Source organism: Patagioenas fasciata, chromosome 1 (assembly GCF_037038585.1).
Source record: "Patagioenas fasciata isolate bPatFas1 chromosome 1, bPatFas1.hap1, whole genome shotgun sequence".
Lineage (NCBI taxonomy): Eukaryota > Metazoa > Chordata > Aves > Columbiformes > Columbidae > Patagioenas > Patagioenas fasciata.
In genome coordinates, this window is record NC_092520.1 from 126,572,884 (window position 1) to 126,596,552 (window position 23,669).

A 23,669-nucleotide genomic window follows, 5' to 3' on the forward strand; every position below is an offset into this window, starting at 1 on the left:
ATATGTTAGTAAAGTCTATATTAATTTTAATGGGGATAAACCTAGTTTCCTTGGTTTTGCTCCTTTATATTTTCCCTCTATGTATATATATAATTTTTTTTCTTTCTGGCAAGGATTTCTTAGGCTCACCTATGTTTGTCCATAGCATATAGAAACTAATATACAGCACTAAGGAGAGATGTCCTACTAATATAGGATGTGAGATGACAGTGAGGATGTTGTAAATCTTTTGAATAGAACTCGGATCAGAATGAACAGTAAAGAAGAAAAAAGTAATTTTATTACTTTTGCAGAAGGCTGATTGTTAGGGGATGATGCAGTTGGGGACCACTGAATAACGATATAAATTTTCTGAACACAGACTGCATATTCTTAATGAAAATAAATTATTGGAGAACTACTTGAGCATTTCTTGAAGAACAATCATAAAGTTGAATTTTTAGAGCATGACATTGATAACTTTATCCAGAAAATGTTTGAAATCAAGACCTCAGTTAAGAGTATAGTAACAGCTGCACTTTACTAGACATCCAATTAAACTGGTCCAGGATTTCTTTAGCTGTAGGCAGCAATTAGATACCCTAGAAAAGGTCCAAGAACAACCAAATTAATCTTCTCATAGAATTATTCCCCAAACTCTGATGGTTATGGACTGCCTTTGAAACCTGAAACAAAAGGAAATTTTATTCTCTGCAAAACTGGTCTTCAATGTTATTACTGTCTTGAATCTTGCTGTATTATTCATTTTGATCGTATAGTCATAGTTTTAATACGTACATTACTGAGTCTTTTTACAAAATCCATGGAGGCCAGAGTCCTTTTAGGTTTTCATTGAAACTGGTATGGAAGCCCATTGCCAATTACAATTGTGCCTTCCTAACCCTACTTATCCTGGACAAAAACAGGCCCTCAGTTTGCATCCAATCAGTAGCCAGTTAAAATACCTTAATTATCTGGATATCCTATAAGGCAGTCTTAAATTTTAATTCCCAGAGTTTACAGATGGTAATACTTCATTTTGTCAACCCACAAAGATGAACATTTAGTCCCTCTGACAGCAGTCAAGTAGGTACTTTAACTGCAAATGCAACATGAAGCTACAGTTCAATGATAATAGAAGATTAATTTTGGAATGGCAGTTTAAGAACAGTTCTGCAGAAGCACATAACTCTGGTTTTGGTTATGAAGAATTTTTTTTTAAAGTCTTTGTTGTAAGCTATCCACAGTGTTTTAGTAAGCTTGAGCTGTTTGATTAATCTGTGGTGTTTCCTTAGTAAGGTCAGACAGGGTGGGGGGAACTAAAAAAACAAAAAAACGCCAACCAACCAAACAAAACACCCCTCAAAAAACCCCAAACTTGTGTCAAGTGCTACACTTCAGAGAAATCCCATTTTAAATTAAGTATTAACCCTTACTTCTAAGTGCTCAGAGTTCATGCAACACTTAAGTGGTAAATAAGGTAGTGTTGGGAACAATTTTTCCTATATAACAGAGTTTAGATATAATGTTAGGTGCAAAACCCTATTCTGTTTAAAACTACAGATTCATAAATGATACCTCTGTAATTAGGTGATGTTAATTTTATGAAATGTGTGATACATAATCTATTTTTCTTTTAAAACTTTTTATTAACTGGGAATAGGACTCATTGGTGGTAAAGAGCATAGCACATTAAAAACTTACTTTTTAAGAACTCTGAACATTTTAAGCTACCTATAGTAGTATAACTAGACTTTTTTTTTTTTGGTCTTTTTCTAAAAAAAATGTATCTTTTTTCATCACTATGTTTGGTTATTAATCAAATATTAATCCTAACTGCATTAATGCAGACCCTTCATGGCCCACATGTGTAACTGCAGATTCAAAACCATTGTAAGATTTTTATGGTTGCAAAACAAAGCACTTGAAAGTTCCAGATTTCTTAAGTTTGCTTATACATATAACCTTGAATTACATGATCCCATATTTCTTCTATAGGTCAAATTTAGTAAAACGAATGGCATTTGCTCAATAGAAAGCACTTCAATATTTTTTTACTTACTTAGAGCATACCTGAGTGTGAAGTTCCCCATGGACTTTCGCAACAGGAGTGCTCACCGCTGTGGTTTTGAAAGCTTTATAAACATTAAGGAATCGACCTTGATAATATTTCTGCCAGATGGAGATTTTATTATTCCTGCTGTATAGACGAGGAATGGAGGCACAGAAAATCACAAATGCCAGGTTATTTAGTGGCCACTGTTTTGTTTTGAGTTTCCAGTTTGACCTTCTTTGGATCTGTTTGTTTGTTGTTGTTTGTTTGATCGTTTTAGCATATTCTATATTTTTATACCACTTAAGTCTTCCCATTATGCCTCTCATTGTTTTCACATTCTGTTGCAAGTATTCTGCACATCTACAGAAGAGTCTTTAGGATAGTTATTCATACTGTCAATTTATATGTCCACCTTAGGTTACCAGATGACTCTGAATTTCCTTCCTGTCTCAAATGACTACAGATGGAATTCTGGCTCCACATCTGACCTGTGAATTGTACTTAAGATGTTTGAATATCATCCACCTCCAGTATCTCAAACTGGCCAGTCACAAAATGGAAACATGATTAGCAGCCACATGTGAAAAGCTTAATTAATGGCCCTTAGCTAGATCATTTATAAAACTAAGTGATAAGAGCATTGATAGAATTTCCTTCCTGCAATTTTCTATCTGAATTCTACCTTGCACCTTCCTATTTTATACCTAATAGACAAGTTTGGTGGACAACAACTCTTTACTTTTGGTTTTTCCATAGGACAGACCAGACTACTGTCCATGGAGGCACAAGTTCTATGGCAGAAAAAGATTATTTATTTAATCTTTACAAAGGGGGAACAAATCCATGTTGCATAGATTATCTTAGTTTGTGTATATTCTAATTTTTCTGCTTTTTGTGGTTGACTTTGCAGTTTTAGCAATACAAGAATATCCTGAGTTGAAAGTGACCTACAAGGATCACAGAGTTCAACTCCTGACTCCACACAGGGCAACCTAGAAGTTAAACTACTTACTATAATTTTATATGCCATTTTGAGTTGGCCTTTTTATGTTTTGCTTTGTTTTTTAATGCTACAATTAATTAATTTCAATCACATGGAGTCCTTGGATAAATAACTGAAAATCAGGATATACTTTTTCCTCATGAGAAAGACAGAATGTCCCTCCTCACTGGAAGTATTTATTAAGGCTAGCTTAATATTTTCTCTGTTCAGGAATCACTTTTTCACAGGCACTGGTTCAGAGATCAGACCATCAGAACTCAAGTCTTCCTTCCCTGAGCTGATGATGGGACTGGGAGACTCCTGGATATCCTGGAAACAGTGGGAAAAAAAAAAAAAAACAAACAAAAAAACAAAAAAAAAAAACCCAAAACATAGAATATACTGAGGAGTACAGTGTCTCCATATTTACATAGCACAGGTCTGACCTCTACAACTGAGTGTGCTGATGCTGTCTCTCATCCTGTGAGAATAATACTGAGTTTATACCTGAGACACAGGGTTTTTCTCCCAAAGTTATTCCCTATCCCCGAGTTTTCTCTTGTTGTCTCTCCTTCACTTTGTGTTCCATCATTTTTATACTCTTAACTGTTATTGCCTGCTAGTGGGTACTGGACAAACTGGATATACTGTACCTCAGCTGTGGACCACCAGTTAATGAGAAATTTTCTTACTATTGTGTTGGAAAAAGCGGTTTTGAATCTTTTCTGGAGGATGAAGGAAACCTTGTTGCCCTGTATCGCAGCAAATGTTCTGACTGTAAATCTGTCTTGTAAAACATTAGTTATATAAGCAACTCTTTTCCCTACTTATTCCTGAAAGAAAAAAGACTTATGCTTCATTTTTTTTTAAGAAATGACTGAGAAATTACTTAGAGGTTCATGGATAAAAATGTGGAATAGTGGGAGATTTTTTTTTCCCAAGCAGAAGTACATATACTACATAAAACATGCAGCTGTCCTCAGTGGAGGTGGAATAAATCTAAGGCAGACTCTATCTCAGTTGGTTAGTTTAGCTGTATCTTGGTTCTTACCTGACTCTGATTCTGAGACATCTGATACTCCCTGGCGTATGGTATATGACCAAATCCCTTTTGGAGATCTGTGTGAAAATGCTTTGGAAAGCTAGTATTAGTACCTTCACTTTATAAGCGGAGATAAGAAAGCAGTAGCAAAGTGAACTAATATACCTTAAGTTACGTGAATGTACTGGTCTGTTACTTATTCTAAGAAAGTGTGTTTGTAAAAGCAGCTTATAAGGTTATACTAATTTGTCACAATGTATGTTAGAATCATTATAGGGGAAAGTTAAAGGACTGTACGATTAAAAGTCTAAGTAATGTGCATCTGTGGAGAGCAGAGAAAGCAATATTGTTAGGTACAGATGGCTGGTAAATATGCTCAAATGTAATAAGATGTTATCTTTGTGCAGTGCTGTGTCCACTCCTAACAGATCACCAGCACAGACTATGAATAGTAAAAAATACTAGAGACAATCTGTCTCCTGTAGCTAGGGTCAAAGTCTGATGAGGTACACTTTTAATGGATCCTTTGAAGTTGCATACAGCACTGAACAAAAAAAAAAAAAGACCCTTAATATTTAAGGCTTTGAGTTGATGAATGCATGTACTCAAAATCAGTCAGTAGTTTATGTGCAGGTACAGGTGTGTATGGTACCATGTCTTTATGAAGAATTTGAATCCAGTTCATTAAAAAGAATCATTTATATTTCATTTTAAAATCTGCTGTATAAGAATGCTAAGAGGCCATACACTCAGAAGTCAGGTCCCTTATTCAGGTAGTATTTAGTTACATCTGTATGTACAGCAATCTAATCTTTATAGCGTATTTTTATCTTTTTGAAGTGTCTGCTTATATATTATTCCTGTTTTCGCATCACATTTGACTTGAACGATACACAACATGTGGGAAGGATGGATGCAATTCTGTTTGTGTTCTTTGCAATGGTTCCTGTGAGAAAATCTCTGCATTGTCCACTGGATATCACAAAAAATCATAATAAATAATGCTCATCTCAGCTTCGTTCATCCCATTCCAACTATTGTATCCTTTAAGGATGGATGTGTGCTTCCAGTTACACCTGGTCAGCATCAGTTGTATTACAGATACATTCCATCCTAGCTGTGGATGAAAGTTAATTGTAGTGAGTCCGAAGAACCCCAGTTTACTCATCGTTGATATCCCTAGATATATTTTAAATGTTCACTGAATGAGACAAAGGCAGGAAAACTGGCATGTGGTTATGTAAACAGAGACCTGATTCTTATGATCTTTGCATGTAGTGTCTTCATTTGTGTCTGTGAGCTATGCCCTTGGTAGCATCATGAGCAATGCGGGGGGGATAGTCATGTGCAAGATCTGCTGGATTTCACTGCTGTTAGAGGGCAAAAAGATGCCACAAAATATCTCCATTTCATTTGGAATATGTCTTATCGATAGGTGAAACAAGATGCTAGCCAGTATCTTCAGACTAAATTCTCAGTTCGGCATCAGAAAAAAAGTTCTCAAATTGTGTATAATATGCATACATAAAGAAGGTAGGATACGATTAATTATGAATTAGTAAGAAATAGTAAACAATGTTGTAAATGCTAGTAATGAAATCTAGTAATAGTATTTGTATACAGGAATGCCAAATTATGTTTCAAAATAAAATATTTCCATAGGAATACACTAATTAATACAGATTATATCAAAGTAGATTTTTAACACTGTGTTTCTATAGCCTTAAAACCAAACCAAAACAACAAAAAAACCCAAATAAAAGAAACTACACACACAAAAAACACACACTAACTACAGTACCTTTTTTGTAGTAGAACAGTTCTGGAATTCTCTTGCAAAATTTTTTTAAATTCCCCAGTATGACTGATTTTTTTAAATTATTTTGAAAGCAGTAAGCAAAACATCTGCTTCAGAACAGTAACCACAATCAGCCATAACTGAACAGGACATAATCAGTCTAAAGTAGCAAAGTTCAAGAAAATCCAAAAATGAGAAGACATTCAAAATAATTAGAGCTATCACTACGTGGTCTGGTATAACTTTAATAAAAACAGCTTATTATTTTTTATTTCTCATAGAAGTTTTGAAATTATGTTTTTCTGTGCATCCACAGTGACAGCAAAGACAAAAATATTTTCCTTTCATTGCCATCAGACATGTTGAATGATTTAAAAATTCTTGTAAATACCCATAAAACAGATTTTCGTCATACAGATGATATTCTGAATCAAACTATTTCAAGTTTTAGAGTTATATGGTTAAATGATGCAACAACAAAATCAATATGAACTATTTTTTAATTACTTTGACTATAATGATTCCCCATTTTGCTAGAAGTCTTGCTTAAGTACATAGGCCAAATTAAGCTTTGAAATCAGTGCTTTAGGATTGGGGTTTTTTATTATTTTACATTAAAGTCAAGGTCAAATATAGTTTAATAAAATTCTCTGGCATTTTTCAATAGGTTGATGCCCTATTTCTTCTTGCCAGTTTAAAAGGCAAGAGTGGGAAGTCTGTTATAGTACATTTACTGGACAGTGGATATAATTCCTTCATTGTGTTCTCCATTTTCCTCCCTTTTTGTATGTTTGTCTTTCTTTTTTTTTTCCCTTTTTTTTTTTTTTTTAAACACGGTAGAGTTCTTGTAGAAGGAATGAGAAGAGGTGTCTTCCACTTGGGATTTCTCCAAGGTGATAATACCTACCTTGGGATTATTATATTCGTGTATTACCCTGTAACTTATTTTATTAACTTACTGTGCTGTAACTCAGTGCTGTGGTAGATGTAGCAAGATGGTGTAGTTGTCAAGTGGTTGCTTGGCCACAGCAACACTGATTTAAATAGATCAAATGAATAAGACTAAAAACACTCTGCTTTGAGCAGAGTGGGTTGGATTAGACAGTCTGCAGAGTTCACTTCCAGCCTCATCTGTGCTGTGAACTGGGAATAATGCAATTCAGGGATCCATGTCATCTAATTTATTTGTGGATTTTTCAGTTGGAATTATATTCATTTTGTAATTTTTTATACACTACAGTATATTTCAAAGAACAAGCATGAGGAGGATGCTTTTTGAAATTCAGAATGCCTTGTTTTCCCCTGTGGTTCACTTAACTTGGCTATTGAATCAATATGAATCATGTGTGAATAGGACCATCCTTATTTGATAGTCTTTAACATCCAGTCTGCAGAAAAGAAAATGACAATGGAAAAACACGTCCCTGAAGTTTCTGCAGAGATTTTTGTCATGCAAAGAGGAACTTTAGTGAGGACTGCCAGGTTTTAGTTATTTTTAAAATTAATTGTTTGGAAGATGCCTTTGAATGTGCATTATTTTTCAGAGCTGAGCAATATGAGGAAATTGAAGAAGTTATGCAATGTGTGGTAGAACTAGCATGTTTCAAAAAACAGTCATATGTTCTGCATAGAGGCTTTTTAAAAATAGTAGAGTAAAACCAATATATATTAATAATATAGACTTGAAACTAATTTTTGTGACCTTATGCTTTAATTTTTTAAAGTATATTAAGCTGCTTTCAAAGGAAAAAAGGTTTCATAAGATCATAGTACAAAAATGTGTAACATACAAGTCAGTTCCTGTCAAATACCCTAATATATTTCTCCGATTTTTTTAATGGAAGTCTAATTATCAGTGTATAGAATTCGTGAAACTAAACTGTTAAAATTTTTGGTTGTAGTTGAAGTCTCCTTTATGTCCAGGACAGATATTTTCTCAAAATTCTCCCATAGCTTTTTAAGTGACCTATTGTAACAAAATAAGTTTTGTCATTTAAAAATTAAAAGATCAAACAAATTTGCCTATTGCTGAAAGTGTTTTCTATGTAAAAAGTTGTCTGTGTAAATATCATTAATATGTAAATATTATTTGACTGTTTCCTGCATATCTTTTCTTCCTGCCCCTTTATTCCCTATCTCAGTAACACTTCTCTTTTTCCCTTGTGTACCCACATTTTCCATGTTTTTTCTTTCATGTGTTTTTCTCCACCAATACTGATCTCCTTTTCCCCCTCTCTCGGATGCACTGCTGCTGGTGAAGAGAATAAGCTCATAAGAAATACCCTTCTGAGACAAACCAATGGTCCGTTATCACCCAGCAGTCAGTCTCTGACAGTGGCAATAGAATATGTCATTTAGGGAGAGCAATAAGTTAAATCATCACCTGCAGTCCATTCCCTTTCTAATCTCCCATCATCCACCATCACTGGATTGGAGATGTCAGAGTGTATCCTTAGCCAGTCCTTTCAGAATCCATTTATCAATAGCGTCCATGAATTTTTCTAATGCCTTTTGAACCTGCTGATACTGTCAGCCTTCACAAACTCCTATGGTAGCAAGTTTCAGAAGTTCATTACCTGTTGTGTAAAGAAATTTTGTCTTGTTTTCTTTTGTTTTCTGTTTTAAAATAATATTTTGTTTGTTTTGAGTGACTCTGTTGTTTGCTGAAAACCAGTTCCACATTTACCTCACCCACTCTCTCGACTATGTAAATCTCAGTTATATTCTCCCACAGCCTTTTCTTCTCCAAACCAAAGTTGCAGCACTTTTGGTCTTTTATGATAAGGCTTGTGTCCATCACCTTAAGCATTATGTGCCTTCCGTGTATCAGCTCTGACTTGACTGCTTCTACAGATGTGGAGAACAGAGCTGCATACAGTACTCCAGTAATGGGCTCACAGAGGTTTTATTATAGCAGCAAAATTATGCCTTCTCTATTATTCTTTATATTCTTCCTAGTAATGTCCAATACTACTTGGCTTTTTGGGTTGCTGCTGCATGTTAAACCAAAGACTTCAGAGGAATGCCAACCATGCCCACAAAATCATTTTCCTGAGTTGTAAATGCTAGTTCCAAATTCATCATCGTATAAGCCTTGTTAAGATTTGTTTTTTTCTCTAGATGCCTTATCTTACATCTATCCTCACTGAAGCTCATTTTTCACCTTGTCCACTTATTCAGGCTAATGAGGTCTTTCAGGAGTTGGTTGCCATTGGTACTGAATTTCACTATCCAAAGGAGCTTACTATCAGCTAAGAAGTTGGAGATTTCAGTGTTCACTGTCAGTTATATAGTAGATCATTAAAGATGAAGAATAATATTGGTCCAAGCACTCATCCACGGAGTACCCTACTTTTGGGTTTTCTTCATGGTAAAAATCCATTAAATTCTATCCTTAGTTTTCTGTTCTCTAACCAGCTCTCAGACCACAAAGAAGCTTTTCTTCAATTCTATGACAACTTTGTTTCTTTAATAACATTCCTGTGGAATGTTATGGAAGGCTTTTGGAAAACTTACATATATTCATATCCCCTTTATTTATATGCATGCTGATAGCTTCACAGAATTAGAGAAAACTAGTTAGAGAGGATTTCCCATTGTAGAAGCTCTGCTGGCTTCTGCAATGATCTTTATCCATGTGCTGAGTCTTTATTTTACCATCTTGCCAGGGACAGCAGTCAGCCTTCCCAGTCCACAGCTCCAAAGTCCCTTTTGTAGATGGCTTTTTCCATACAACTGTTTCTAGCTTCACGCAGAGTAAAAGAACTATCTGTGGGTATTGTTATCTAATTAAAATATAAGTAGTTTTTGGAATATCCTGTGAACATGCTCAGAAGTCCTGGTTCCTAATGTAGGTTAAGAGCTAAATGGAATCCCACAGCTTGCAACTGAAATGTTGGGAAGTTTTAGCTAAGCTGGTATTTTTATAAAAAATAGTCATTTGAAAAATGAAAATTTAACCAATAAAAAAACTTATCCCTCCTGGATCATTTTCTTAGGTTGGAAACGTACTGATACCTTGTCCTCTTTTGATCATTCCTGAGCAGGGAGCAGTCTTACCAACCAGAGATTCCAGGCACGGAAGCCTACTAAGGAAGGATCTCATGGTCTCAATAGCAATATAATGCATGACACTTCATCTTTATGAGCGTGTGTTTTCACCACCGCAACCTTGGCGAAAGCTGTAATCATTGACATTTTTTTATTTCCTACATAGCTAAGTAAGAGGTTATACAGGTTTCTGTCAACACTTCATCTACTAGTCGGTAAACCAATCAATTACTTGCTTCAGTGAGACTTTTGAATGTGGCATGTTGATCACAATTTGGAAGCAGATTCTACATACTTTGATTGTAACAAGTAGACATCTTCTCGAAAATTGTGAACTTAAATAAATAATTTTTGCTGTCAGATATTACACAAAACAGAGTATCTTTAAAATATTAGTAGAAAAGTTAAAAATTTTAAGTTTATGCAAATTAGCAGGAACAGTTTTGACCATAAACCCTGTTACTTGACACATTTTAAATTTGAGTTTAGTACTGCAAGTACTGAAGCTATTTAGAGAATATAAAAATCACTTTGAAAAAATGGTGTCTTTACAGTCTAGTATAAGCTACCATAGAACAAAAGTTAAGAAAAAACTCTTATACTGAAAAATCACATTATTCACCATGTGAACAATTATACTGGATATTATGTATTATTGCTAGTGTGATTTCCATTGTTCAGCTGATGAAATATATCATGGTATCTTCTACAGGAAGAGATTATTTTCGTGTTCTGTACAGCGTAGTAAAATGTTCATTGTTAGAATACTGGCAAGTTCAAATAATCAGTTTCCTGTATTCGTTTAGGTAAACTGGTTGTGTAAAGAATACTTTAATGATATATCCATGCAATTCACCATAAAAATATCTGCTTAAAATGATTTAAAACAGAATTTAAAAGAGAATAACGAAACTAAACAAAGATATATGCTGCGTTTTTAGCTGCATTTGTAATTGTTCTGTTTCAAATAAATGATTTCACTTATTGCACATAAACTTTATGTTCTAGGGAGCACAGACTGCCTCTAGAGACAGCATGCCAAGAAAGGAGACAGAAAAGAAAGCTGGAAAATGTGGAGAAAAGCAGTCCTGGCTCCATCTGCTGTCTGCTTTTTTCCTCCTTTTTTTTTATTTTTTTTTTTTGACAGAGCGGGAAGGGCGAGGGGAGCACCTTTCTTAGGGTATTTGGGATAGGTTGTCCTATATTTCTTTGAATAATTTCTTCAAATACTTTCTTTGAAATAATTTCTTTGTGGTGTTTTAAGGTTTGTTTTTGTTTTTGTTTTTTTTTCTGCTTTTGCCCACTATTGAGATCTACTTTGTTTTGCTTTTTCTGCTCACCATTGATAGTTTTGATCTATACTGTTCACGCTGGACACAACTCAGATTAAGTAGGAACATACTTCTTTTGTCACCCTAGGATCAAGTTAATCTTGTGGCCTTCCCCTCTCCATCTGTTTTAGTAGATGCTTTATGGAAGCCCAGGCCCAGTTCTATCATTACTCATTCTTACACGTATGCTCACACTAGATTTATCAGTGCGTACTTGAAAAATCTACTTCAAGTGCTAGCTTTTCCTGTTGACTTTTCTCACAGCCCTTGAAAATAGAAGGGTTGTTGGACCAAAGGAGAAGAGTCTGGGGATCTGATGTGTTACAGATTGTCCCTGTTTTTGTCTTGAATAGGCTTGACCTTCAGAATTACTTTTGACACTGCTCTAATTTGTGCCAAAATGTCAATCATAAAGACACCTTTTTCTGTTTTAACTGTGTTCATTATAGCTTGCATCTCCTTCAAAACTGGTTTTCTCCTTTATTTGGTGTTCTAATAAATATAAATATTTTACTTGAAAGTTGGTATTTGCTTGCATATTTGGTAGACTTCAACAACTTTAATGAACTATGATCCTGAAAAGATATACATCACTGTGGTTTTGAAACATAGTTCTGTCTCAATAACAGGATCCAATTAAAATTTCCATATGAAAAGGCTGGCTGTAGATATACTGAAAATATTAAGCAGATGCTAAATATATAAGGCAAGAATGCAAATAAGTCTTGACAAATACTGATCTTTGCATTCTTAGATCTAAAAAATAGTACTGAAAGCTCCAGTCAGAGCTAAACATCAGAAAATCTTCCTGTGACTGGAATTGCTAGAAATTCGAATGTAATTATAGAGATTATTTCTAAAATTTATTAATTAAAAATATAATTGATGAAACATGATGCTTTTTGTATAAGGAAGAACATTTATTCACAACAACACATAAATCTCACATATAATAGAGAATTACTAGTGCATTTAGGCCAGTCATTCAACACTCTAGAAAATACTACAGTTCATAATTCCTCATTTTTGGTGACACGAGAGGTAAAATAATTTTTATAGTATGTAAGTCTAGTTCCAGCCTAGATGTCAGGGAAAACAAGCAAACAAACAACAACAAAACCCAACTCAACAAACAAACAAAAAACCACAACTACATTTAAGTAATCTTACCACTTGAGAAGATGAGAAGGTCTAAAAAAAAATAAAACAACAAAAAGCAAACCAAACCAGAAAGAGTTGTGGACATCTTTGATAAATGTCTTCGTTAACATAAAAAGTGAGTTACTTTTCTACAGCTTACTGACGGAGCATATGTTTCTGGATTTTTGCAGTCTAGAAATGAATAAATAGATATTATTTCAAAAGAAGACACCCATTATCAGCAACAATTAAGGTATGAAGTGATTAAGTTTTCTTTTAAGGAAGAGGTTATTTGCTGAAAATAAGTGGAATCCACAGCAATCCACAGCCTCCAAAACACCCAGGCTCTGAACAAACCTAAGTCACTCTTCCCCAGAAACAAATAGTATAATGGCTTTCATAAAAGCTATACGTGTATGTAAATACAAAGAAAAATACTTAGGCACATAAAATAAATACCATTTTTATTCTTTAAAACAAGAAACACATACTGACTAGCACAGTTCACATTAGAATGCACCACACAAGTCAGTTTCGGTGTTCCCAAACTACTTTTGAATATCAGTTCAGTTGTTTCAGCTGTAATGGAAAAGTTGGAGTGATACAGCTGTAGAAGTCATCAGCTGCTTTTTACTCAACAGGTCTGCAATTAAGGAGTCCCTTTTGTTGAAGCTGTTCTAGAGGGACTGCTGAATACTTCAGCAGACAGTTCATGAACAAGATAATTTCAAGGAAGAAAAAAAATCCTTAAAGGTTGAATTTCATTCATTTCGAAGTACTTCCTCTTCAATCCCAACCATGTACTAAAAAAGAGTCAATCCCAGAGTTAAATATCATATTATATGAAATATTGTAAAACATCATTGTTATTATTAATATTATTAAATATATTATTGCTTACCCAATTTTAGGTAAGCAGTCTCACACACAAAATGAATTACAGTTCATTTTTATGTGTATTTGTGTGTGTAGTTATTTTCAATTTTTTTGTTATGTTAGTGTTCTCCCTTATCAGATTCTTCCTCATAAAAATTAGGCAGGTCATATTGGTCATAACTTCCAGGTTGAGATAACTTAAAATATTCTTTGAGGCAGTCTTCAAACTCAAGGGTGTGTTGCAGCGTGCTTTGTTCATTTATCCCCCAAGGTATCTCTGGAAAAATTAGAATTAAAAGCATAGTATTATAAATGAAGATTAAGAAAGGGTAAGTGCTTCAGTTGCTCATTTTGAGAACATCTTCTCTGGTGTCTTTGTTCTTTAAATTGATATTAAGGATTTTTACCTCATAGACTCAATTCAGTTTGTTGGTTTATTGGATCTCTTTCCCTGGACATGTCCTGTTTCTGCTGAAGCTGTTATTGAGGCTGAGGTGATTTGTAGCAATGTTTTAAAAGCATATTATATGTCTCTTTTTTCAGTTTACAGTTTGGCTGCCTTGCATATTGAGGTTATCTTTCAGTGTACCATATAAGCAATATATACGAGTTGTATATTGACATATACTTCGCAATCAACTTTGTTACAATAAAATAAAATATTACTGATTAGAGTGTCTCTGGAAATAGGCATAAGTGAAATTCACCTCTGTATTCAAAACACTGTATCTTTTAAAATACTTTTCTTGAAAAATATTGCAATTACTACAACGTATAGCAAAATATTGATTGGTTTCCTATACATGAAACGTAACACATACATGCTGTTATCTGTGGTTACAGTTCAATCACTTTGCTCATTTGCTCTGTTTCAGACGGTTCGCCATGGTTTTCCTTATCTACCCACTGCCTTAGCTTTTGACCCAGTTCAGAAAATTCTGGCAATTGGAACAAGAACAGGAGCCATACGAATGTATCCTTTCTCATTCAAAATTTTCACCATTTCTATGTATTTGTAATACAGTGATGTGAATCAACTTCTGCAAGCACTCAGGTAAGGTTAAAGTCTCTGTTGTTATGTTCTACTTCATTTTGCTTTACTAGATGGACTGGAAAAGGATGTGCTGTTGAAGAATTAACATTAGGTCCTTACAGTGTCCAAAGAAAAAATTTTGATTGGATTTTTGGTTTATGGTTTTGGCATATATTGGATGATATAAAGCAGAATTACTTCTTGGTTTTTTTACCATGAAAAGTAGACTCTTTTCAGTATGTAAAGGTAGATTACAAAGTGGTAATGAGCAAGTTGTGAATGTTTTGCTAGCAATAAATAAATTAGTCAACTGTAGACATCTTCACTGTAGATATCTATGCATGAAATATTGTTTAGAATCTTCCAAATGAATGGTGGAAAAAAAGTGAGTTTAAGGCAGAATTCATCCCTTCCTAAAAGAGAAGGTGAAACACTCTAAAAGTGCCTGTTTCTCTTCAATAATTATAAAGGCACATCAGTACCAGCATTTAATGTAGTTTTTGATACAGTGGGATTTTTGAGTTAGAAGTCTACACAGAATAAATTGAATATAAATGTAATAAAAAATTGAAAACTTTGATTTAAAAATAAAATCTGAGGATACTTAAATGTGATGTATTTGAAAATGTTTCTCTGCATTATTTTCCTAGTTTATCAGGGTTCACATGTGTTGCAATTTGGTGAAAATACATATAAAGTAAGGAAAAAACAGAAGAAAGAACATTACAGGAAGGTTTAAAAGTTACAGGATATGAAAGCAATAAATGAATATTTTTACAACCTTCTTGCAGCTAAATAAAATTCTTGGTTTAAAGTGGAGGACAGTGCTGTATAAAATACCAACCTAATATTTTCTGGTTCTTTTGCTGTCGTTGTTCCCGAGGTAACTATAAACCTAATGAACCCAGAGACAGATTACAAAGTAAAGAAAAATCTCCTCCTGGAGAAGCAGTCTGTGCTTCACATAACATGACTAAAACTTTGTTTCCTGCATTTTTGGGTGCACTTGTTCTGAACAGTTGCATTTTCACAAGCTTTCACAGAACTTTTCATAAGACTTACCATGTAGTTATGCAACAAGCTTTGCTTTGATAGTTCTACTCTTAGTATTTACCTATACGATGAAAATTGAATATATTTTGGTTGGTTATGAAGAGGAAAATCCCTTTGAATTTGTGCACTTCTAGGAAAGTGCAAGGCTAATGGTCATGCTTTCCTCCTTTGGGAGGTATGCAAGGTTAGAAAGCTGGAATTTTCTCTCCAGAAACTTCATTGATATCTTCTATGTGTGGGTGTATCAGGAATTTCAGGGCTAATGTAGATGTAGGAAGAAGACCTTGCAGAAGACTGACTCCCAAGCCCACCTCTTCTTTCCATCTCAGCAACCTGGCTTTTGTAGGAGCAGTGCTGTTACTGACTAGGGGTGCTATACCTCTGTAAATCCCTCCTTTAAGAAAAATGGAAGTATAGAGCCTGAATTAATACCAGTTTGTGCAGAATTAAGTTAAACTTACATGCCCTCTGCCACAGGTGTGGAAAAATAGCTATATCTCCAACCTTATGTAAAACTCTATGGTTATATTCTATGTAAATTGACTATAAAGGGAGAGAGGAACAAGGGAGAGGAGTGTTTTTCAAAACACCCTTCCCTTTAATATCTCTTCTCCAGTTTTGCTAGCAAACCCCTACCTCATTGATGGAAAATTTCCTACCAGTTCTAGCATCTGAATCAAACAAAAGCATCAAGATTACCAGGGAATTTGATTTTTTTCTTTTTCAAAGACATACCATATCATAACATAAATTCTTCTCAGCTTAGACACACAGATCCTGGTTTGCTTAATTGAGCATTGAGTTAATGGAAGCTGTGCTTTGAAGACAGAGGGTGCCATAAAACTAATTACTTATTTATTAATTTTAGCTAGATTTCTCCACTTGGCTCTCAAAGATTTACAGAACATGTTACATAAAAAACCTAGTTGTGGACTAATAACTTTGCATTTGTACACAGGGCTGGATAGTAATCAGTGAAACAGGGCCTGGAACCACACACAGAACACCACTCACTTAAGCCAGTCTTGCTGCAACCATTTCTAATTGTTGAAATTGGGTAATAAAATCCAAGTCAAGATGTAACAGATTTAGTATTACATCTGAAAATACAATTCATAATGGAATATTTTGATCAAATTGAAAAAGTATAGGTTTTAATGACTGAGTCTTCCATAGCATCCTGTAAAAATACTTTTTAACAGAGCTGCACAACAGAAAGAGAATTTGGTCCACACATACAATGTGTTTGGTTGATGCTTCTAAACAGCAGTGTGGATGAAGTGGAAGGACAGACTATTTGTCTACCATCAGAGAAATGCACCCAATTCCTTATTTGTTTATTTATTGGTAGCATGAAAAGCACCTAGTTTGGATCAGACTCCGTTGTGCTGGGCAACACAAGGCAAGACAGAATTTATATTTAGTATTAGTGTAATGACGGAGACCAAGTTTTCCTGTGGCCAGTGTAAGTCACATAATGGTATTGTTGCTTTCCTGTCTCTCTGAAGGATTCAAAAAGTGTTGGTATTTCTATTGGTCACAGGGTAACAGATCTCAAAAGACAAGCTGTATCCTAAGAAAATGAAGCATGTACCTCTGTATTTTGAATTAATGTTTAACATCGCACCTTCAGGTGATCATTTCAAATGATCCAGCAGCAGGACCAAAACTGACTATGCTAAATTGGTCTGAAATACAGTATATTATTCATAAGTTGCCATTAGAGTACAGAGATAAATGAGAGTTCATTTTTGTATGAGAGTCAATTTGTCTTCTAGATTTCTTTTCAGGCTGCTTTAGGTGCAACTGCTATAACTTCTATAGCAATGGGAATTGCTGTTGCTATGGTCTAGTGAGCATAGCAGTCTCTGTGGGATTCTCAAGGAACTTCAAACAACAAACAATGTAAGTTTTACCTACAGTGATGACTGCTGGGTACTGGATCTTCATAGGGACAGCTATTCTTGAACCAGAGAATGAGTGCGCTGCAAATCATCGATGAAAGATTATCTTCCTATTACCAACACAAACTAATAAATATTGCAAAAAAAGGGCAAAAAGCCCACTCTTGAAACAATCGCTATGCCATCTGGTTGTTCTTTTTCTTTGTCCTGAGCACAGCAAATTTTATTTCCCCTCTGATGATTATTTTCCTCTTTGAAGCTTGTTCTCAGCTCCCATACCTTTGATCATTGCTCAGATCATTGCTTGATACCACTCTACCTGGACTTCAAGCAAACACATTCAGAAGAAGGGGGGTCTATGAAATTCAGTTCCTTTCCTTATTGTCTCCATATCCTTCTTTAGTTCCAATCTGGAGGACTTTCTGACATTGCACGCAATGTAACAAAGTGTGCAGCCTTCTGGTTACTATCAGAGAAAGGTTCTGTATCACCACTCAAGGGGGCAAGAAATTAAAAGACTCAGTCAGATTTAAGTATCTTCCTCATTTCAGAGGAAATGGAGGAGTCTGGGGGCTTGTCACATTCTTGATCTCAGTAAATAGATTAAAATCAGTGTTGTTAGCAGTTATTATTCCAGTATCAGGTCTGACAAAATGGTGTGTTGTTCTCCGTTTTCAGAACGCATATTTCTATGTTGTCATTTATTCAGCTCACAAATGCCTGCTAAAATTAATTATAGGTGCTTTCTGGAGTCACCAAGTCCTTTCCTCTGGACTTTTTCTACCACATCAAGGATGTGCTTAGTCAGTAAAGCCATCTAGTTCAAAAATATGGAATAGAACATCTACATATTTTTGTATTGAGCTGATGATTATTTGGTGGTCAGCTGCTGTAAGAAATTCTGAAAGAGACTCTTCTATAGCTGTTATCATCTCTGTATCTTAAGAAGTAAGGGAAAGTTTGTCTTAAATCCAATGCAAAAAAACCCAGCTTACTGTGTCCAGAGTGGCCTTCACACCACCAAAAGCTTATCCATCATCAGACAGGCTTAAATTAGTAATATGTCTTTGGGCTTGTTTTAGTTTAGTCTATTGTTGTCGTTAATATGTATTCTTTAGACTTATGGGATTCTTTTTGTTATGGATGCAGGTTATGGGCATGCAAATAATCATCTCACTGTTTGTTGTGTGTGCGAAAAAGCAAGCCATCCACTACACATGCAAGACCTTTCTAATAGACGTAACATCTTGCTGTATTCCAGTGTTATCAGACAATATAGTAGCTGTTTCATACCTAAGCAAACAAGATTATTCTGACTCACTAGCACATAAAAGTGGAAGTGTTGCTCTGCCCCCAGCTTTTCCTTATCTGCACAGTACTGACACTTTCTTTGGTCTCACTGTGATGCTCATCAGATATTTTCATAAACAATCCAAGTCACTATCCTGGCAAAATACTAGCTCTTTCTTGCTGCATTACTTTTTTGCCAGATAAGTGAACTGAATTATCTGTTTCTAATCAGAAGGACACATAAGGAAACTGGAAGGAGTGCACTGTTGGGACTGGATGGAAAGAGAGATGGAGGAGAAGTAGAAATTTGGCAGTAAGGAACAGGTTATTAGCTTGACCTGTCTCACTATGTGAAATTGCAACACGGAAATCCAGCTATGGCAGAATGTGATTGTGAATGAAATTTGGTACAAAAGGTAGAAATAGCCTATCAGTTTTGAGTGATATGGAAGAAAGCCTATGTTTTGCTCATGTTTAAAAGATCTTCATGTGAAGCCATTTTCAAATCACAAAAATTCTACAGGCTCTGCTGAAGAAAGATTCTGCTTTTGGATCATGTTTGGAATCATTTTTCTGGCCTGTTTATGTGTTTCTTCCCATGCTTTGGTAGCAAGGGCGATTTTTGAACATCAAACACAGGACAGCAATACTTAATAGGAACAAGCAAAACCAAAACAAAACATGCCTTCAAGATGGCCAAAAAGGCCAACAGCATGCTGGCTTGTATCAGAAACAGTGTGGCCAGCAGGACTAGAGGAGTGACTGTCCCCCTGTACTAGGAGCTGGAGAGGCCCCACCTTGAATCCTGTGTTCAGTTTTGAACCCGTCACTACAGGAAAGACATTGAGGTGCTGGAGAGAGTTCAGAGAAGGGCAATGAAGCTGGTGAGGGGTCTGGAGCACAAGTCTGATGAGGAACAGCTGGGGGAACCGGGGCTGTTTAGCCTGGAGAAAAGGAGGCTGAGGGGAGACATTATCTCTCTCTACAACTACCTGAAAGGAGGTTGTAGCATGGAGGGTGTTGGTCTCTTCTCCCAAGGAACAAGTGATAGGACAAGGGGAAATGGCCTCAAGTTGCACCAGAGGAGGTTTAGATGGGATATTAGGAAAAAATTCTTCACAGGAAGGGTTGGCAGGTAGTGGAACAGGCTGCCCAGGAAAGTGGCTGAGCACCATCCCTGGAGGTGTTTATTACATAATATGTGTAGAGGTAGCACTTAGGGACATAGTTTAGTGGTGGACTTGGTTGTGATAAGTTAACAGTGGGACTCAATGATCTTGAGGTTCTTTTCCAACCTAAACAATTCTGTGATTCTATAAGATTATCTAGTTTGTTCTAAGGAACAGCCAAGAATAATGTATTTGATTCCAGAGTTACTATCCTCAGTCAAGTGAAAGGTAAAACTTAAACCGAAGATAGCCCTATTGAACAGCATGGATCCTCAGCAGCTGATGTATGCAGAGAGACTGTATTACCAAGAGGTAAAACTGAGGCTGTTTGTGTGCTCTAGAAAAAAATCAGGCAAAGTAAACAAATAGCATTGATTAAATCATTGCCTGCAGAGTTCTGAGGAGGCATGGACTTTTACAATAGTTAAAGTGTTTGACATCAGGTTGCATGTACTTTGAAAGAAAGAAGATAATATAACTTGAGGTTTTGGTCTGTAAGAAGGATGGTATAACATCCAAATATAAAGTGTGACAGATTTACTCTCTTTGGAACTGCTGCTTCTAAATCTAAACAAGGTTTAAGTAGATCTTTATCCTTAAAATAAACTAACTGTGTTCTATGCTGTTTATGTGATTTATTGGGCAGATGGAATGGGGGAAGCACAGACAAGATCATAAAACCAAAGTTCTGTTATTTGACTTGGAAGAATCGTTGATGCATTTCATCCTTAACTAATTGTGGAATATATTTTGGATTTTTCCAGAGCGCTTGAGTGATCCAGGAACACAAATCTCACTGAGAGTCAGTACTCCTAATATAGGTTCTTTTAAAAATGCCCCTGGGAGTCAACAGATACAGAAATGTAATTTTTATGTGTGTAGATACCTAAATAGGTTATTACAGAAATTATTTTATTGTTAATCTACAAGAAAAAAAAAACACATAAAAGCTATAAAAATAATCAAATTTATCTGTGTGATTAAATCTGACAGAACCAGAGTTTGTGGAATTTTATATCTATACTGCTATTACTGTGTATCTGGTTATGTGTGCAGTCATATATGTGTTCATATTAGGTCTCTGCATATATGCATAAATTTGGGGCCATTGGTCTCACAAACCTTTTTCATGCATTTTAAGTAGGCAGTTTATACATGTTACAGTTACATGTACTGAGCTTTCTTCGCTTTCAGTTGATGTTTATCAAGGAGGTAAAAATGGAATCTGACATCTGCAAGCAAATCTACTAAGGAAAAATAGATGTTCATATATTTGGAGATGCATATGAGAATGGCATACAGGTGGATGGATCTGGCAGCATTTTAATTGGACCTGATGACTGTACTAGTGATCACTGTCTGAAAAAAAAAAAGAGCTTTCTGGAAGTTTGTTTCAAGAATTTTATTGAGTTTAATAAAAAAATCCCACCTTTCTGTGATATTGAAAAGATGACTAGTGGTTATAGTCAACCATTTTAAAGAAGTGACATGTCTTAATTAGACTTTGTGTGAGCTTTAAAACTTTCCCTACCCTTTTTTCTTCAAAAACTTCTGTCATCAACACAAGTGTTGTCATGCAAGGGAAATAATGCATGGCAATTTGCCCTCCTTTCCAGCCTGCCAATTATCTTTTTTAGACAAATATCCATTACCTAAATTTGGCAAACATCCTTAAAACATAGAAATTTACAGTCATGCTGCACAATTAGTTATTTGTTTTGACTCTTTTCCTTTTATCTAGTGCATACTTTCAGGGGAGAGAGAAATGTTATTTCTCCCAATAACTTCTTTTTGTCTTGTGAGAAGAGACCTATTTCTTTCTAGCTACAGGCACTCATTCAATTAAAATTCTTGATGATTTCTTGAAGTTAAGTGCTTTTCTTTCACGTATGTTCTTTATGGAGGGAGGCCATGCACTAAAGGTATCTGTGGAGGATTGAATGCGTTATGAGGTAAAAAGACTATGGTGACTGTGAATAATTGTTTTTGCTTCGGCAATACCAATGTAGAAGACCTCTGGAAGCTTCTGGAACCAAAGACATCCAGTTGTGAGGATCTTCTGGAGCAAGGAACATGTATCACGTTTTGGTGGTTCAGTATGAAATGGTATAGACATAGTTGGACACTATTTCAACCAAAAGCTTAGGTGTAGGACAAATGTGTAATTTTTCCTGAAGTCTAAAAAATGGAGAGATGGAGAAAACAGAAACTATGACCTCGTTCAGGAGAGGAGGAGGGAAAGGTTTCCTTGAAGAGCTTCTTTTCCCTCATCTGGTTTCTTTGATGAGGTTCTTTTCTCTCATCCATGACCAGTTCAGTCCCTCTTTCCCTAACTGTGACCAGTTCTACTCCAATTCTCATAGTCCTTACTTTTCTCTTCCTCAGCCCTGATCTGTCTTTTCTTAGTGGCAGCAAACAAGCAATATTTTTTCAGTCTCCACCTTTCTCCTGACCTGCACAAAGCAGTCTCCACATTACATTTTTCTAAGAAAACTTTTCAAGTCAAGAACCAAGGTGTTTCCCAAGTGCTTCAGATGTAGCATTCAAAGCCACACAAGTACAGGGGGAAGATTCATAAAAGAGCATCACTGGAGAAACCAAGCTTGTCCAAAAGAGATTGCAGATTAAGAGCTATCAGAAAGTGAATAGCTGATGCAGCCAGATCTTAGGGAGCATCAAAGAATGTAAGTATAGCATCAATCTCCTCATTCAGAGGGACTGCAGAGAGAGGAAATGACCTAGAAATTTGGGGAGTCTATTCCTTTTTAGTGTTAGTGTGAAGGAGGTCAAAGGTAATTTAGAAATTTATATGTAGATGTTGTCACCACAGAAGAACATTTCTACCAACCCACTCAATCCCCTTTTGGAAACAATAAGTTCATAGGCCTCCTCAATGAGCTTGCAAAGCAGCACATACATGAGTACTATCCTCAGTGCCTGGATCGTTTGCAGAATGTGGGAGGTAGTGCTTCAAAAAGAACTGGTCCTTCCTATTTCTGTCTGAATAGAAAGGCTACCCTAAGTCCTTGCAGAGGTTTTATGAGGGACAGCAGACACCTGTGATGTGTAGAGGATTAGAAACATTAACCTCCAGTCTCTTACATAACCCCCTGCACTTAGACGAGCACATTTGACTTCATGCCTACGTGTCCTAGGCCAGTCAAACCGGAAATGTGCTCCACCATTGTCAAGGCATATTCTTATCACCCAGCAGCATGGAGATTATGCAGCATCAGTTCTGGTGTAGGCAAGCATCCAAACAATGTTAAAGATCCTGTCTCTGATGGTAAATAAGGCATTAGTCTTCATCAGCTCCTAGGCCAGACTTAGGTAAGGTGCCGACATCATGACTTCTGGCGAAGCCTATTAATACACTTATAAGTCTACAATGATGGGTTGTCCCGTCCCAACAGATGGGATGAGGGATGAGTTAACTCTGAATGCCACACGCACCCTGGCTCAACAGATGAGACCAGGTGTGAGTTAACTCTGGGTTAATTCTGCGCAGCAATGTGAAGTGAATGACAGAGAATCACTCTGGGGGTCCAATTCAATTATGAGTTTTACTAAAAGTACGTGTTGGAATACTAGTTACAGTGAATAGTGGCTTGGCAAAAGTATTTTACGATATCACAGAACTTATCAATACATTAACAGCAAGAGTCCTTCTACAAGCAATGTGTTGGCAACCATTAGTATCTATAATACGAAACTTAACAAGAATCCAACAGCAGACCTTAAAAGGGAAAGGGAGAAAGAGAGTGGTAGAGAGAGAGAAGGAAAACTAAGGTATAAGAGACAGAAAGAGAGTAAGATATCTCAGAAGGAGAGACAAAGAAATAGGGATATAAGAAAAAAAAAAAGAGAAGGAAAGAACAGAGAGAGAGGAAGAAAGAAAGGGTGAGTGATCCAGCTACTCTTATGGCTCTGCAGCGTGGATGATGAGACTTGTATGATGATGTATGG

The 23,669-nt window shown here is 35.8% G+C and overlaps 1 protein-coding gene across 4 annotated transcripts in view; it reads left to right on the plus strand.

The window, feature by feature from the left end:
* Positions 1-23,669, plus strand: part of STXBP5L (syntaxin binding protein 5L) — a 202,093-nt gene that overhangs the window by 4,595 nt on the left and 173,829 nt on the right. For all 4 annotated transcript variants that reach the window (XM_071814146.1, XM_065842427.2, XM_071814153.1 and 1 more), the window contains exon 2: positions 14,130-14,227. In XM_071814146.1, the coding sequence (XP_071670247.1) occupies positions 14,130-14,227 (98 nt within the window). The remainder of the gene's footprint in view (positions 1-14,129; positions 14,228-23,669) is intronic.